This window comes from Arachis stenosperma, chromosome 7 (genome assembly GCF_014773155.1).
Source record: "Arachis stenosperma cultivar V10309 chromosome 7, arast.V10309.gnm1.PFL2, whole genome shotgun sequence".
In the NCBI taxonomy this organism is placed as follows: Eukaryota; Viridiplantae; Streptophyta; class Magnoliopsida; order Fabales; family Fabaceae; genus Arachis; species Arachis stenosperma.
In genome coordinates, this window is record NC_080383.1 from 23,684,541 (window position 1) to 23,703,496 (window position 18,956).

At 38.8% G+C, this 18,956-nt stretch overlaps 1 protein-coding gene across 1 annotated transcript; it reads left to right on the forward strand.

Moving 5' to 3' along the window:
• The first annotated feature begins 410 nt into the window (after window positions 1-410).
• On the forward strand, window positions 411-17,744 carry LOC130939576 (peroxidase RIP1-like). The gene is made up of 3 exons (XM_057867669.1): window positions 411-641; window positions 4,479-4,673; window positions 17,169-17,744. Exons 1-3 carry the CDS (start codon window positions 411-413, stop codon window positions 17,742-17,744), a joined length of 1,002 nt encoding a protein of 333 aa, XP_057723652.1.
• Window positions 17,745-18,956: the final 1,212 nt, after the last annotated feature.

Here is an 18,956-nt window from a genome sequence, read left to right on the forward strand (position 1 = left end):
TATTAAAAATATTTTTTATTTTTGTTTCTTATAAAGTAAATTATTGTTAGTTTTTTTAAAAAATAAATAATTTAATTTTTTTAAAAAATACTTTACTAAAAGATGTATCTAAATATATTTAAAATTAAATAAATTATTTTATTTTTAATATAAATATCTTTTAACTAAAAAAAAGTCAATCCAAATCAATACTACTTAATGTGTGTTTGAATTGATATTTATAAAACTAAAATTTAAATGAATATAATTTTATAAAATTAATTTTAGATAAAAATAAATTTGTACCCACATCATTTATAACCGGAGTTTGGATTTAATTATTTAAATGTAAATGAGTAGGGATAGTTGCAGTTCCCTCTATATAAACCCCACAAAACTGCGCATATGCAATTGAAGCATAACAATAAACAATGGCTCCCAATAATCTCCATCAATATATTATTAATGTGGTTGTTATCGTTTCTTTGTCAATATTTTTGAATCCAACATACGGTGATGATGGGTTGAGTCCTGACTACTATAAGGGAGTGTGCCCTCAAGCATTGCCAACCGTACGAGCAGTTGTGAAGCAAGCAATCCATAGTGAACCTCGAAATGGAGCATCTTTGTTGCGTTTGCATTTCCATGACTGCTTCGTTAATGTGAGTTTTATATACATCTAAAAATAGATATTCTCATTCTTATTGTTATAATGTCACTTTTTTTTAACTTTATTCAAAAAAATTATGTATGAAGTGATATTATCATTTTTTCTTAATTTTTAGCTAGTGATATCTAGAGTACTCTCTCTCTCTCTAAAATAGAAAATTTGATAATTAACTCTCCACTTGGTACTCTCTCTCTCTAATAGAAAATTTGATAATTTACTCTCCACTTAATACAATAACATCTGATAATATATAAAGCGTAACCATATAACTTAATCTTCATATGAATTATATTATTTATTTATTTTTAATGAAATATACAAACATATAATTTTTTTCTTTATATATATATATATTTGATCTTCTATATTTTTAATATGAACAACTAGTTTTTTATTAATAAATGAAACTAACAATGCAGATTAAGTGTTTGTTTAAATGTCATTAAGTTGATAGAAATTTTTTTTCAATAAAAGTAGATTCTTTTTAATGTATTTGAAAAATTTTTAGTAGTAAAAATAAAAGTATTAAAAAAATAAAAATAAAATTTTTTTGAGAAGTTCAATTTACATTTTTTAAAAAATATTTTTTTCTTAAAAAATAGATATTTTTACATAATAAAATTTTTTTTTTATATTGTTGTACTAAAATATAATTGATAGATAGAAAGTTATTTTTTTTTGCATGAGATATAGTAATATATAAACATAAAATTATTTTTACTTTTTTAAAAGATTTTTTTTAAAAAAATAACTCAAAAAAATAATTTTTTAGCAAAATGAGAAGTTTTTGCTTTTTAAAAGCACAAACATCTTTTTAAAAAATGTTATCAAATCAAGTCTTAATATAAACCATATAAAATATAACATGATTTTAAATGTTGTTATTTCAAATTAACAAATTAATTAATGATAAATTTTATGGTGCCTATAATTTATTGTCTAACTTTTGCTTAATTTATTATTTATGATAAATTTTGAGTATTTAATAATTATTTATTTTTATATTTTTAAAATTAAATATTAATTTTTAACTATTTTGATAAATTAGACATACATTTTTAGACACCATAACAATCACCTTAATTAATTTTAATTTTTAATATACTCCTATGATTTACAGTCAAACTTATTTATTATTTATCTAGATTCAATAATATTTTATTATATATAAATTAATTTAATTTAATATAATAATATTATTATTTATTATTATTTTGGTAGTAATTTATTTTACTTTTAGTGATAATAAAAATAAGGGCAATTTACTTAAATAAATAGAATAGAGAAAACATTTATCCAAATGTGCAAAACTGATTCTTGTTACCTGCATATGCAAAAAGTCATTTCTATGTAATCCGTGGCAACCTACCACGGTTTCAAAACGTGCATAAACCGTAGCAGGTATGGCCAAAAGATATAGAGTGTAAACCGTGATAGGTCACCACGGTTTACTAAGGAGAGATGGCGTGCATAAACCGTGGAGAGTCACCACGATTTATGAAGAAACTTGTTTGCACATAAAACCTTGTGGGTCACCACGGTTTATGTGTGGTAAATAATGGCCAGAAAACCTTGTTAATTTTATGTCCAAGAGACACAACTTATTTTTTATTTTTTTATTATTCTTGTTAATTTTTTATAATTATATTTTTTTATTATATTTTTCATCTCAAATTTTTTTAATGAAAAAAATGAGAATAAATTAGATTTTCATAATTTGTTCTAGTTTATCACCAAGCAGAATTACAAGAACACAAAATTTTGCGTCTCTATCCATCAGTGTCTTGTCCTGTCCTATTTTCAGTGTCTTATCCTATTTTGTTGTTGAAAACAAAGGCAGCCTAATAAATACACACTATATAGTACATTTTATAAAGAAAAAAAAAATCATCTATTTCTATTGAATATTTATAATAAAATTTTTTCGTTCTCTTTATGTATTATTGACTAATATATACTATAAAATTTTTACATGTATTATCAATTAGTTTTTCATTATGTTTATCCCTATTTTTCATTTTACACTATATTTAAATATTTATTATACTATAAAAAATATTAATGAACATAATAAAATAATTACTTATTAAGTTTTTTTAGAGTACTCATTAATATTCTTATAATATAATAAATATTTTTTATTTTAAATTTAACAAATACTAATGTATCAATATACACTTATATGTGAATTTATTAAATCTATATAAAAGATTTAATCAATAAGCATGTTAATGAATATTAATATACCAATATTAACAAGTAATTATTTTATTGTACTCATTAATATGTTATAGTGTAATAAATCTTTATTTTATAAATGAAAAAATAAAGATGAATATAATGAGAGAGGTCACCTTAAGCTTAAACGAACTTTTGAGTAGTTTTTATAAGTTCGCATAAGATTTTGAAAACTTCATAAAAACTCAAAATAAAAAATAAAAACACAGATTCCAAACATTAATGTTAGTGTAATTTATTTTTTTATTTTATAATAGAAAAAAATCCAAAAATTTCATGGTGTTTATTATTGGAGTCTAATTTTTTTCTAATTTATTTTACATAACAAATTTTAAATATTTTAAATTTATTAAATTTCATCATTTTAAATTAAATATTAATTTTTTATTTTTTAGTAAATAGACATCAATTTTTTAAGCACTATAAAAACCATTTTCTTAGTATTATCTGTTTTTTTTATTGTACTCTTTCTATTATAAAAAGCTGTTGTTGATAAGACATAATTTAAGATTCTGTTAATAAATTTATTGTGCTAATAAATTCATTTTCTATTGGACATAAAATTAACAAGGTTTTCTGGCCATTATTTACCACACATAAACCGTGGTGACCCACAAGGTTTTATGTGCAAATAAGTTTCTTCATAAACCGTGGTGACTCTCCACGGTTTACACGCCATCTCTCCTTAATAAACCGTGATGACCTACCACGGTTTACACTCTATATCTTTTGGCCATAATCCGCTATAACCTGCCACGGTTTATGCACGTTTTGAAACCGTAGTGGGTTGCCACGGATTACATAGAAATGGCTTTTTGCACATGTAGGTAACAAGAATCAGTTTTGCACATTTGGGTAAACGTTTTCTCTATTCTATTTATTTAAGTAACTTGCCCTAAAAATAACTACACATTTATTGATAATTAGACATTAGTCGTTTTATACTGTTATTAAAAATTTTAGTGACAATTATAGCGGTCGCCATTAAAAACTTTTTAATAATCACAAACACTTTATAACTTGTCATTCTAATATATAATAATAACAACAAATATATAATTTTAACAAAAAAGAAATTAACCAAAAGAAATAATGGTTATAGTGTTATTGCCAGTAAATTAGTTTTTCTTGTAGTGATATAATTATGCGGAAGCTATATAATGTTATTCTTTGTTTTGATGCATATAGATATTGTGAATGCTATAATGCTATGACATCTAAATTATTTGTGGTTATAGACTTATAGTGATTAAAAAAATTTTTGATAACACACTTAAAAATTATGGTAAAAATTAAGATGATATTTTTTTTATCATTTGAAAAATTTTTTAATTTATTTATATTTTTTTATAGTTCTTCTTTATTTTTATTTTCAAATAATTAAAGATATTTTCCAATAGTAATAAAAAAACATAATTTTTATTATATTTTTAAGTATTGTCAAAATTTCATGGACATTATAACTACCATAAAGAATTCAAGATAGCAATAATAACATTTATCATAATAGATGTATAACTTTATAGAATACATATTGAAATCTTAATATAAAAGCGTTTAAAGATGGTCTAAAGTATTTGGAAAAGTACAGGGGTGTGACGGATCGATTCTACTAGATGACACTCCGGAGATGAAGGGAGAAAAGACAGCAACCCCAAATAACAATTCACTTCGAGCATTTGATGTTGTTGATGAAATCAAAGCAGCTGTCGACAAAGCTTGCAATGGCCCTCTTGTCTCCTGTGCAGATATACTTGCTCTTGCTGCTCGTGATTCTGTATTCATTGTGAGTTTCACAAAATTCAATCTTTTATTTATATTTTTATTCAATTATATTAGTTGTACATTAAAAGTAATTATTAACATAAAATATATTTTAAAATATAAAATATATATTAAAAATAGGGCAATTTACGTATTTAAATAAAATCAATGAATTCTTTATCCAAACGTGCAAAACAGAAATATGTTACGTGGTTGTGCAAATTTGATTATTATATAAACCGTGGGAGCCAACCACGATTTACTATTTGAATATAAACCGTGGCTGGCAGGGACGGTGGGAGGCTACTACGGTTTATGATTGCATGAAAGTCTTCATAAAACCTTGCTACCATCAACGGTTTATGAAGGAATGGGAATTTACATAAACCCATGTAGCCTACAGCGGTTTATGAGGAGTGAAGATCTATATATATGTTGGTGAGATTCAGGTGCATGAGAGAGATCATTATCATAATGGCAAGTGAGGAGGAGAGTGTTCTTGTTCTAGTGCATTGCTCTGGAAAAATTCAAAAAAACAAAAGATATGGTGTGAAGTTCACTGATAGAGAACCGGTAAGTGTTTTCATCAGTTCAACAAGCACGTTGTCAAATCTAAAGAACAGTATTTTACAGAAGCTTGGGATTTCTGGTAGCAAGTTTGTGAAGAAGTTATTCTACAAGATTCCCATCGCAGTTGTCTCGACCCGGGTTCAGTATGACACGTTTGTGCTAGCGGCTGATGAAGACATTAGGGTTCTGTTCCATTGTGTCAGAAGTTTTCCAGAGGTCAGAATACACGAGTTACTCGCAAAGTTGGATGTTGGGGTGGATAGTTCTGGGTATCAGCTCCATTTCATAACTCAAGTGGCGTTGGAGGTGCGTCTTGTTCGATGCCTGTGATAGCACCGTCCGTTCCGCTAGTGGCATCCCCATCATTCGCAGCTGATTTAGATCGAACGGAGGCTGTTGGTTCTGCACCTTTGCAGGATCCAGGGGTCCGTGGGCAGGCATATGACAGTCCCATGCCGGTCTACCATGTTCCATCAGATTCTCAAAGTCAGTCAGGCACCCACTGACAGGCTCCCTATCGATCGGCAAACCAAGCTGATATGCCACATCTTGCAACGTGATAGTGCACTCACCAAATGGCATGTGGAAGGTGTGCGTTTCAGGACGCCACCGCTCAATAAATGCGCTGAGTAGAGGCTCGTCAACCCAGAACCAGTGACTGTTTAACCTAGCCAAATGATACAACCCGGCGGTCTCCAGGTACGGTATGATCCGCTTGTGTAAAGGCATATTCTGTTGCCTCCTCACGCCACTAATAACCCTAGTGGGCTGCAATATGTAGGTAAAGAAACCCCTCAACATACGACCAATACTAAACAAATCATATTACATTTAGAAAAAAATTTAATTAAATATATACATATGTTTTCCATTTTCTTTTAGATTATAGTAAGAAAGATCACGAAAGGCAAAATAATGATAACAATACCAACAACAATAACTCTACTACGAATAACAGCATTTATGAGACCAACAGTTACATGTACTAATAAAAATAAAGGTAATACTGATAACTACGAGTATCATAATAGTAACAAAATTAATAATCTAAATAATAAATTAATTATCTAAACAATGCTAATAAAATAAATTGACTACATTAATAATGAAAAAATAATATTAATTATATAAATAATGAGAATAATATTAACAATAAGGACTAACCTCATCATCAATAGATCCAGCCACATGAGTAATTCCATTTAATCGGTACAAGCGAGCTTTATCCTCCATGATTCCACAACCCAAACCCCACCAAATCCTCCAACCCTCTCTCTCAAACTCTCCCAACTATGAAGGTTGCAGATTTTTTTTTCCTTCCAAATGATCCGTGCTCATCTTCAGTGGATTATGTATATATAGTAATATAAACGTAAACCGTGGGAGCCTACAGGGTTTTACGTTTAAAGCCAATATCCTCATAAACCGTGGTAGCCACCCACGGTTTATGCCTAAAATTTTCCCTTCCTAATCCGTGGTTGGTGGCCACGGTTTATACCCATTTTTTTCCTTCTAGAAACCGTCCCTGTCAGCCACGGTTTATGTTCAAATAATAAACCGTGGTTGGCTCCCACGGTTTATATAATAATCGAATTTGCACAACCACATAACATATTTCTGTTTTGCACATTTGGGTGAAGGATTCATTGATTTTATTTAAATATGTAAATTGCCCTTAAAATTAAATTAAATTATATATATTTATACATATACGGACTAATTTTTTGGGGCTGATTTTAACGTCTTTGATTTCTATATGAATATGATCCATGAATGCTTGATTTGTATATTTATTGTGTATTTGTGTTTTACGGTGATTTTTGCAAAAATGGAAATGTTTCGTTAAAATTAAATCTGCAAAGGCCACCGAAGACGTTTTGTGTATAAAAAAAACCCGTCAAAAGCGGTAAATTTTTAATGTAGATACAATGAATCTAATAAAATACTTAAGTAATTCTTTCAAATTATAGAATTTTCTGAATTCACCCCCTAAATATTGTTATTAAACAAAGAGAATTCGTTGTAAGAGAATTTAATTTTCAAAAAAAAAATACAATTCGTCCTAGCAATTTCATTTTTCAAAAAATTTAAGAAAAAAAATTACACTTGTTCATATATTTTTATAAATAACTATGTTATGTATATACTAAAATTAATCATTAATATAAAATATATATTTTTATACAAAATATATATAAAAAATAAATTAAACAACATATATATTTATACATAAAAAAATAATTAATGATTAATTTTAGTATAAAAATAATATTTCTATTCTACAAATCACCACCTCCTACGTTGCTCATTTTTTGACATTTCACATTATTTCACACCATAGAAATTTTTTTCTCATATAAAACCAGGGAATAAATATATAATGATAAATTATCATACAAAGTTTAATCTATTTAAAAAAAAATAAAACCAACATAAAAAATATTTTTCATACTCATTTTTTATATAAAATATCAAACGAAACGGACGCATGTTATCATATTTTACCTTTATCTTATTTAATTATAAATAAAAAATTATTTTAATATTGTACAGAATGCTTCTGATACGGGTTGAGAGGAGGATCGGGAACCTGCGGGTCGGATCGGATGTTGGACGGCCCTGATGGAGCGGAGGGGGGGGGGGGAGGTACCTGCAAAGACACTCCGACGCTCAAGTCAGAATAGATCTAAGAGGTATAAGGTGTGTGGAATGAATGAATACCTGGAGGGATCTGGGTCCTCTATTTATAGGTGATGGTGATAATCTTATCTTATCTTATTTGCTTAAGATAAGGGAGATGTTTGAATTCGAAAGTTAGTTAGAGGATCTAGAGGGCCGATTCGGTGCCTTCTAGAAAGTCGAGATGGGTTGACCCGGTAAGCCGGGTTCGGGTTTTGGTCATGGGTCCGGGGTCCGTGGGCTGGATCCGTAACAGTTGCCCCCGCAGCGGGAGAGCGAGTGAGGTCGGTTTCTCGCTGAGAGTTTGAGATGTTCTCTCATCGTGTCTTCGAGTGTTCGTTTGGTGACGAGGTCGGTTTCCCGATTTCATTTGGTAAAGGATCTGTCCTGACCGCATTTTGGTCTTTGACGTGACCTTTCCGTGCCTGCTGCGCCTGTTGCGTTTTTTGAGGCGTAATTGATTAGTTTGCTTTTCCGAGGGGGGCATTTATTGAGGAGGTGTTTTCTCCTTTTTGCCCCTATTATTTTCATTATGTCCAGGGTCAGTTGTGTCCTTTCGTCTTTTTGAAACCGTTTCGTTTTGGCTTCTATTTCTCTCGTCCGTTTTTTCTTTTGAAAGAGAACTTCTCCCTTTTCTGAGAAAAAACTGCTTTAGTGGATTTTGCTTTCTGGTGCTGTTCTGCTTTGCCTCATTTTCCTATTTTCCTTCGAGTTTTTCTTCTGAATTTACCAGGTTGGTATATTCTGTTTTTGCTTTTTCTTTCGTACGCTTGTCTGTGTGTGCTGTTTTCTGTTCTTGCCATGCTTTGTTTTATCTGCTTCCTTTTTGTTTTGCTGTGTTTTGGTATTTCTGTCGAGTTTGGGGAAGGGGCTGAGCACCGCCGTTTCCTACTTTGACTGTAGTGGTGTTTAGGTTTTTGTTTTTTGATATTGTGCGGAGTTGGTAGGCTGATGGTGGTGCTCCTCCCTTGTTTTAGGTATGCAGCGTCGGCGAAATGAGAGTGTGGGTGCCCCGGTAGCCCCTTCCAGGGGCGTCCCCAATCGCTACGGTTGGGTGACCAGTGATGTATGGGGCGTTCCGTCGCGGATGACGGAGGATGATCTCCAACGGCTCCGCGATCGGGGGGCGATTTGTGGCGGTGGTGAAGAGGAGGGGCGATACGAGCTCGTCCTTCCTGATGCCGACGAGCGCGTTTGCTACTTGAACCTCCGTTCACCCACCGTGCCGGACTGGATGTGGGTTTATGAGTCCATGTTTACTCGGCTCGGTGTGCGGTTCCCGTTCTCGCCTTTTGTTCAGGGTTTGCTTAGCCGGTGTTCCGTGGCACCGTCTCAGCTTCATCCGAACAGCTGGGCGGCTGTTCGGTGTTTTGAGTTGGTGTGCCAGTACCTCGAGCTCCCGGCTTCGGTTCCCGTTTTCCTCTTTCTTTTCTTGTGCACTCTTCCGACTAAGGAGGGGAAGCACAAGAAAGGATATATGTCGTTTCGTGCTCAGCCCCATCGCCGGATCTTCGGGTTGTTTGAAGATTCGTTTCATGGGTTTAAATGGGAGTACTTTAAGGTGCGCCCCGTTCGGGGGCACCACCCGTTTTGGCTTACTTTGGAGGGCGAGCGCCGGTTTCCGACCTATTGGAATTTTGGTGCCGGGCCGTCGGTTTTAACTAAGATCTCCTACGATGATTTGTCTCGGGAGGATAAGGATATTGCCAAAGTTTTGTGGCATTTGTTTGGTGAACGCCCGTTAAATCCTCGAGACGTTATGGGGGATCCTGAGGCGTGTCGGACATATATTGGTGTGTTTTGCTTCCCTTTTTTTTTTTTTTTTTTAAGTAATAACTCCTTTCTTGTTTCTTTTTTAGTTGAGATGGCTGGAGGGCTGACTACTTTGGCGAGGTTGAGGGCAGCGTTGGGTCGGGGGGAGGGGTCGTCGTCTCCTTCTCCGGCTCCGACTCCAGCCGCAGATTCTCAGGCTGTTCCTCAAGAGGTGGTTTCCTCGGGGGTGCACACTGGCGTTGAAGCTCCTCCCGGATCGCCGGAAGTCGTTGTACTAGCTTCTACCGAGGCTTCTCGGAAGAGAAGTAGGCCGGAGGAGCCGGGTAGTGAAACTTTTGAAGAGGAGGGCTTGGTCCCTAGTGTGATGGATCGGCGTTTTGATGCCACGGGTTTCATTGATCAGCACTTAATGCCTGGAACGGAGTCATTTTTTGATGGTTGTGACGTCTCGTTTCAGGCTGAGTCGGTTTATCGTGCTCTTCTTCGTTCTGCCGCGGTTGTTCGGAAGGCCGAGCCTGTGATGGCTCAAGTGGGTTTGTTGGAAAAGAAGCTTCGGCAGGCCCAAACCGATGTGAGCAAGTTGAAGGAAGAGCTTGAGACTGCGAAGACTGCAAAGGAGAAGGCGGAGAAGTCGTCGGAGGATTCCGGGGCGGAGATACTCCGCCTTGCCGGTGTTGAGACTTCGCTACTTTCTCAACTGGCTGAAGAGCGGAAACGTTCCTCGGATGCGAGTTCTCAAGCTGCCTTGCTTCTCGCCGAGTCGGAAACTCTGAAGGCTGAGGTCGAAGCCCTGAAGAAGGAGAAAGCGGCTTTGTTGGCTGATGCTGGGGATGCCGTTGCTGCAACCGAGGAGACGATGAAGGCGCAATTTCAGGTGTTGGCCCCTGGTGTGGATGTGTCTATGACGGGAGCATTCAAGACCGTCCGTGATGGGCGGATTGTTGATATTTGAATAGTTGCTTTGTATTTAGTTTTGAACTATGTGTAGATTTGTTTCTAGTGGCTTGAGAGCCGTAACTTTGTTTTGTGTGAAATTTATGACCGTTTTTTGGGTCTTCATATGATCCGTTTTTGGGATGTTTTGTTTAGCCGTTCGGGCCTTAGTTTCGTTTATCATAACCGTTTGTTTGGTCGGTTTTTTGGGTACCCGTGTGTTCGGCCTGGAGGGTGATCAGTCCTCCAGCGATGGCCGTGTCTTCGTTTGGTGTTTTAAGAAACAATAAAGAGTGACTTGTAATGGGGATGAAGTGAAAATAACTTGTAAAAAATTTTATTTGAATAGTTGGGCCTCGTTAAAACCCTTCGTGAGGGAAAGAGTACCCGAGGTTCTGAAAGAATGAACAATAAAAAATAAAGGGAAATAAAGGGTGATTAAAAGAAACAATAAAGAGTGACTTATTTAAGTATAGTATCTTCGTAGGTTGGCCGCGTTCCAAGTTCTTGGTATTTCGCTGCCGTCTAGTCGTTCGAGTTTATACGCTCCTTTTCCTATTATGGCCTTGACTCTGTATGGTCCTTCCCAGTTGGGTGCGAGCTTTCCTTCTCCTGGGGTCGGGAGGCCGATGTCGTTTCGTCGTAGGACGAGGTCGTTGCCCGCGAATTCTCGTCGGATGACGCCGTGATTATACCTTAGGCTGATCCTTTGTTTGAGTGCTAATTCTTTGACGTGGGCTATGCTTCTTGCCTCGTCTATGAGGTCTCGTTCTGCTTCTTCGTCGTTACCTCCAACCGTTTTTCTGGGGCTGGGGTCTCCGATTTCTACTGGGATGACAGCTTCTACGCCGTATGTGAGTCGGAAGGGCGTTTCTCCCGTGCTTGTTTGGGGTGTTGTTCGGTATGACCATAGGACTGATCCCAACTCGTCTGCCCACAATCCCTTGGCTTCGTCAAGTCGTTTCTTAAGTCCTTTGACGATAATTTTGTTGGCGGATTCCACCTGTCCGTTTGTTTGGGGATGTTCTATCGAGCTGAAGCGATGGGATACGTGCAATCCTTCTAAGAGTTCTCTGAATTTTTTGTCTGTGAATTGGGTTCCGTTGTCGGAGATGATGACTTCGGGAATTCCGAACCGAGTAATGATCTGTCGCCAGACGAATTTCCGGCATTGGGTTGCCGTGATGGAGGCCAGGGGTTCGGCTTCAATCCATTTGGTGTAGTAGTCTACGGCGACGATGAGATATCTAAGTTGGCCGGGTGCCGTGGGGAAGGGTCCGACGAGGTCGATTCCCCAACTGCCGAATGGCCGTTCAGCCGATATAACGCTGAGTTGGTGTGGGGCGGCTTGGTGGATATTGGCATGCTTTTGGCATTTGTCGCAGCTTTTTGTGAGTTGTATGGAATCTTGAATGATTGTGGGCCAGAAGTAGCCGGCCCTGATGATTTTTTGGGCTAGCGTTTTTCCTCCGATGTGGTGACCGCAGCAGCCTTCGTGGATTTCGCGGAGTATGTATTCCGTGTCCTCGGGTTCTACACATTTGAGTAGGGGTTGCGAGAATCCGCGTTTGTATAGCTGTCCTGCTATGATGGTGTAGTTAGCGGCTTCTCTTTTTATCTTCCTCTCTTCTTTCGGGTCTGGTGGTAGGATTCCGTCGCGGAGATATTGCAAGATCGGGTATGTCCAAGATTCCCGATTTGAGGATGTTAGGTGTGCGTTGATTTCCGTTGATACGGAAGGCGACTTAACGACCTCCTGGATTAGCGATCTGTTGCCGTGTCCTGACTTCGTGCTGGCTAGTTTGGAAAGTAGATCCGCCCTGGCGTTTCGCTCCCTGGGGACGTGACGTATGGAGACGTTTTCGAATCCTTCTTTTGTTTCACTTACTTTTTTGAGGTATTGTTGGAGCAGGGGGTCCCGGGTTTGGTAGCTCCCGTTGATTTGGGAGCATACCACCTGGGAATCGGTGTTAACTTCGAGTATCTTGGCGCCGACTTCCCGAGCTAGGTTTAGGCCTGCCAAAAGGGCTTCGTATTCTGCTTGGTTGTTTGATACTGGAAAGTCGTATCTTATTGATTGTTCAATTGTGATCCCATTTTGGTTTTCGAGTATGATTCCGGCGCCTCCGTGAGTGGAGTTTGATGAGCCATCGACGTGCAGTTTCCATGGTTCGGGTGTCAGCTTCGTCGGAGTCATTTCGGCGATGAAGTCGGCCAAGGCTTGTGCTTTGATGGCGTTTCGGGGCTCGAACCTGATCTGGAATTGGGATAGCTCGATGGACCATGCTAGCATTCTTCCTGCTAGGTCGGGTTTTTGTAATACTTGTTTGACCGTTTGGTCGGTTCGGACCGTTATGGGGTGGGCCTGGAAGTATTGTCGTAGTCGTCGGGATGCCGAGAGGAGTGCGAGAGCCAGTTTTTCTAGTCGTGAATAACGGGCTTCCGTGTCTTGTAGCACCTTGCTTATGAAGTATATGGGCTTTTGTTCCTTTTTCTCGTTTTCCCGGACGAGTGCTGCTGCGATTGTTTCTTCCGTTATGGAGAGGTACAAGTATAGTGTTTCCCCTGTTTGAGGTTTTGCAAGGATTGGAGGTTCTGTTAGGACCTTTTTGAAGTGTTGGAAAGCTTCTTCGCATTCTTTCTCCCATTTGAACGGAATCCCTTTTTTCATAAGTTTGAAAAAGGGGATTGCCTTTTGTGCCGAGGCTCCGAGGAACCGGGATAGTGCGGTTAGTCGGCCGGTGAGCTTTTGGATATCTTTGAGGTTCTTGGGACTCGTCATCTCCAGGACGGCACGGCATTTTTCCGGGTTTGCCTCAACTCCGCGTTGTGTGATCATGAATCCGAGGAATTTTCCTGCTTCCATTCCGAAAGCGCACTTTGTTGGGTTGAGTCGCATTTGGTGCTTTCGCAAGGTGTTCATTATGACCTTTAGATCGTCGGTTAGTTGTTCACCGGATTTCGTTTTGGCGAGCATATCATCGATGTAGACTTCTATTTTGTTTCCGGTTAAGTTGCGAAATATCTTGTTAACGAGTCGCTGATAGGTGGCTCCGGCGTTTTTCAGGCCGAAGGGCATTACTTTATAGCAGTAGGTTCCGTCCGGGGTGATGAATGCTATCTTTTCTTCATCTGGTCGGTGCATCGGGATCTGGTTGTAGCCGGAATATGCGTCCATGAAGCTGAGGTACCGGTGTCCGGATGCTGCATCTACTAGTCCGTCGATGTTTGGTAGGGGGAAGGCGTCTTTTGGGCATGCTTTGTTGAGATCTGTGTAATCAACGCACATTCGCCACTTCCCGTTAGTCTTTTTAACTAGTACGACGTTGGCTAGCCAGGTCGTGTAAGGGAGTTCTCGGATGAAGTTGGCTTCGAGTAGGGCTTTTACTTGTTTTTGGACCTCGGCGGCTCGGTCTGGTGACATTTTCCGTCTTCTTTGCGCCACGGGTTTGGCTAGGGGGTCTACTGCCAGGTGGTGAGACATCAGGTCGGGACTTATTCCCGGCATATCGGCTGGTGTGAATGCGAATAGGTCTCTGTTTTGTTTCAGAAGTTGCGAGAGTTCTTCTTTGAGGTCGTGTGGGAGGTTTCTGTTGATGAACGTGTATTCATCTTTGGTTGGCCCTATTTGTAGTTTTTCCATGTCCCCTTCTGGTTCCGGTCTAGGTTGGCCGTCAAGCCGTGCGTCTAGGTCGGCAAGGAATATTCCGGCCGCGTCTTGGGATTTTTTCCTTAGGGCTAAGCTATTGTTGTCGCATTCGGCTGCAATTTCTCGGTCTCCGTGAATAGTTCCAACGGTGCCGTCTTCGGCTTTGAATTTCATGAGAAGGTATTTGGTGAAGATGACTGCCGAGAAGTCGTTGATTGTTTTTCTCCCGAGAATGACGTTATAGGCTGTGGAGTCTTTTAGGACGACGAATTCGGATAGGATCGTCTTTCTCTGGTTGCTTGTTCCTATGGTGATGGGGAGAGTAACCGAGCCGTCTGGTTTGAGGAAGTTATCTCCGAGGCCCGTGACGCCGTGGCGATGAGTTTGGAGGTTGTCGTTGCGGAGCCCGAGTTTGTCGAAAGCTCCTCAGAAGAGGATGTTGGAGTCGGCACCCGTGTCCACGAGTATTCTTCTTACTAGTCCTGTTCCGATTCGGGCTGATATGACAAAGGGGGCATCTCCGGCCGAGGTGCCGTGCTGGCAGTCCTCGGGTAGGAAGGTTATCGTGCTGTCGGCAAAGGTGTCTCGGTCGTGGTTTTTGACGGCCATTATCTTGAGGTCTTTTTTCATTGTTAGTTTTGACTTATTCGGCACGTCTTTGCCCGTGATGACGTTCACTATGATGGTCGGATCTTCTTCGGTGTTTTCCCTGGGTGGTTTTTGAGTTCTTGGGTTGCGTCCTTCTCTTTCTGGTGATTTGTCTCTGTCGGCGCGCCTTGGTTCTCTGATGATTTTGACGAACTCGGGGAGTTTGCCGTCTCGTATAGCTTGCTCAAGAGCGTCTTTGAGATCGTAACAATCTTGTGTTTTGTGGCCGTATCCGCGGTGATAGTCGCAGTAGAGGGTTTTGTTTCCTCCTGTCCTTTCCTTGAGTGGTCGGGCTCTGGGGATGATGCCTCGATCTGCTATTTGGTGGTATACCTCAGTAATTGATGCTGTTAGGGGAGTGTAGTTGGAAAATTTTCCTATTCTTGGTGGTCTGTGGGTCGGTTTAAGGTGGTCTCGTTGGTTCTCTTTGGGTGGTGCGTTATGACGGGGAGTCGGGTTGCCGTGTTGGGTGGCGGCGTGCTGCCGTTTGTTGGCGGCGACGACCTGGCTGACTTCCTCGTCGTTGATGTAATCTTTGGCGACGTTCTGGATTTCGTGCATGGACCACACTGGTTTGGTGGTGAGATGTTTGCGAAAGTCTTCATTCATGAGTCCGTTAGTTAGGCAGAGGCTGGCAACGGAGTCCGTGAGTCCGTCGACCGTTAGGCATTCGTCGTTGAAGTGGTCGAGGTATTTTCTTGTGGATTCTTCTTGCCTTTGTGTGACCCCTAACAGGCTGATGGGGTGTTTGGCTTTGGTGATTCGGGTTGTGAACTGGGCCATGAATTTTCTTGTGATGTCGTGGAAGCTAGTTATGGATCCGTTTGGGAGGGCGTTGAACCATTTGATCGCTGGCCCGGCAAGGGTTACTGGGAAGGCTCTGCATCGGACTGCGTCGGATGCTCCTTCTAAGTTCATTCTGGCCTCAAAGGCCGTTAGGTGCTCTTGAGGGTCTTTAGTTCCGTCGTACTTCATGTCGGTGGGTTTGTCGAAACCTTTGGGGAGTTTTGCTCTTAAGATTCCTTCCGTGAAGGGCGTAGCTCCCATTATGGTATGGTCGCTTCTCGTGCGTTTGGTGCTTCGGTATCTCCGGTCTTCGTCTGAATCATGCTGACGGTTTAGATCCCGAGAATCGCTGCGATGGTGCTTCTTGTCGTATCGTCGTTCAGGCGACTTCTCGCGTCGGCGGTTGCGTGAGGTGCTGCGATCATCTCTCCTATTGTGCTGCCGGATTAGCGACCTTCCGTGGTGGGATCTTGACCTGGAAGTTGCCTGGCTTCCATGCTCGTTATTGTGTTTTTCTCGGTCGTTTAGCTTGCCTTCAAGTTCTTGGACCCGGAGACAGAGATCCTGGATGATTTGTGCCGCTTTGTCCCTCGTTTTCTCGGGATGTTGTGGGTCCGTCGTGACGTGTTCGTTTGCGTGGTGGATGGTGCTTGCTATTTTTGCTTGGTTTGTGGCTTCATGGTGTTCTGAGATCGGACGACGCGGTTGGGAGTCGTCCTGGCTTGATGGGTTATCCTCCAGGATGCCCTCCATCCGGTCTGATTATTGCAGGTCCCCACAGACGGCGCCAATGTACAGAATGCTTCTGATACGGGTTGAGAAGAGGATCGGGAACCTGCGGGTCGGATCGGATGTTGGACGGCCCTGATGGAGCGGGGGGGGGGGGGGGGGGAGGTACCTGCAAAGACACTCCGACGCTCAAGTCAGAATAGATCTAAGAGGTATAAGGTGTGTGGAATGAATGAATACCTGGAGGGACCTGGGTCCTCTATTTATAGGTGATGGTGATAATCTTATCTTATCTTATTTGCTTAAGATAAGGGAGATGTTTGAATTCGAAAGTTAGTTAGAGGATCTAGAGGGCCGATTCGGTGCCTTCTAGAAAGTCGAGATGGGTTGACCCGGTAAGCCGGGTTCGGGTTTTGGTCATGGGTCCGGGGTCCGTGGGCTGGATCCGTAACAAATATTTTACCAAATACCAAAATACATAGATTGTGATTAAATATTACCTTTCAAACAGAAATACCATGACAATAGAAATAAAACTTTTTTAATTAATTTAATTATGTACCAATATAATAATTTAATTATATCCATTTTTTTAAATAATTATTCATACAGTTAATATAAAAATATTTATTTTTACTGACACGGTACATAATTAGATATAAATACAAAATTATTTTACGCTCATAATACATCAAAATAAATTCATATAACTATTTCCAAAGCCAACATATTTTGGTATTATATTAACAGATGGGAGGTAAACAATACTACTACAAAGTGTTGCTAGGCAGAAGAGATGCAACATCTGCAAGCATAGAGGATGCAAACAACCACCTTCCGTTGGCGAACGCCGACTTCTCAGATCTTCTCGGCCGATTCTTCCAGCCAAATGGGCTGAACCTCAAAGACATGGTGGTCCTTTCCGGCGCACACACAATTGGATTCGCAAAATGTGATTCTTTCAAAGCAAGGCTCTACAATGACACCAACATAGACTCAAATTTCGCAACATCATTGAAGCAATCTTGTCCTCCCAGTGGTGGTTCAAATTTGACAGCTTTAGATGTTAGTACTGCAAGTTTTGACAACAACTATTACAGTGATTTGTTGCAGAACAAGGGAGTTCTTCATTCTGATCAAGAGCTCTATAAGGGTGATGGTTGTGAGAGTGATCAGTTGGTGAAGCTTTATAATAGTAACCCTAATGCTTTTGCTAAGGATTTTGCAACTTCCATGGTTAAGATGGGTAAGATTAAGCCTTTACTTGGAAATCAAGGAGAAATTAGATCTAGTTGCAGGAAAACCAATCGTGGTGGATATTACTAGTATGAGCACAAAAAACATATCAACATTTTAATTGCAACTATTTAAGTGCAAGGTCATGACACTTCATGTGTTCATATATATAACATAGGAAACGTTTCAAGTGCTCCAAGGTATTTTTCTAAAGATCAGTACGCCAAGTACGGTTATGTTGCAAGTTTTATTTTGTCTTTAAGTGATGCAGGAAATGACCAATTTATCCTTGAAAAGTGAATGAAAAGGACAATAAGGGGCAGCTGCTATGGGAGACGCAGAGAGAACGAAATTTTAAATTCATCTATTTTATCACCATATGTTTTTTAAAAGAAAAAAAAATTCTTTAGTTTTTCTTTAAAAAATAAACTTTGTGAATTTTAGTTAAATTGAAATAAAAAAAAAGTTGAGAACGTTATTTTTTATCAAACTTATTAAATATTAAATTTAAGTATTCATATATATAACTATATTTTCTATAAAAAAATGAATATGAACATTTTTATTTTAATAATATCATTTAAAAAAATACAAATATATAATATAAAAAATTATGTGGAAATGACATTATCAAAAATAGAAGAACCGTTATTATTTTTTTTATGTATTATTTAGATAAAAATATTATTGTATATATTAAAAATTAGCTATTAAATTAACCATTGTATATTTATGTATATTTATATATAGGTTCTGTTCATACTCTAACCCAACACTAAGGCCCAAGACCAAATAAGACAAAGAGGCCCAATTCATAGATTGGCCTCCCATCACAACCAACCTCCATCCAAGAGATCGGATTCTATGCAAACTCTACTAAAAGGAAGTCGGGAGTCAGATTAGCTGGCAGATAACACTCATTCAAATAAGTAACTGCTCCTAAAATCTCTCAACCCCATTTCAGGAGTCAAATTTTAACCTCCCTAAGATAAAGAGACGGTTATCCTCCTTAAAAGGTCGAACCACTCCAACGGTGGTTATGGGTTCACCACTATAAGTACACTGACAACCCTCAGTTAACTCTAAGTTTCCATACTCTCTAAACTTGTTTAGACCCTTGCTGACTTAGGCATCGGAGTGTCTTTGCAGGTATCACCCCTTCTCCTTCCTTCGAACACAAGTCGGACTTGAACGCGGAAGAAAGTTTGAAGGCCTTCTTCCCAAGACGATTGGGTCAACCTCACGAGTCCAGTTCATCAATTTCCGGTTACCCAACGTAATAGGTTGATATATATTTTTTCT

Coding starts and splice junctions, on each gene's coding strand:
- LOC130939576 (XM_057867669.1), top strand. CDS start 411: ATGGCTCCCAATAATCTCCATCAATATATTATTAATGTGGTTGTTATC. Junction 642..4,478: donor TCCATGACTGCTTCGTTAAT/GTGAGTTTTATA, acceptor GGAAAAGTACAG/GGGTGTGACGGATCGATTCT. Junction 4,674..17,168: donor CTCGTGATTCTGTATTCATT/GTGAGTTTCACA, acceptor TTATATTAACAG/ATGGGAGGTAAACAATACTA.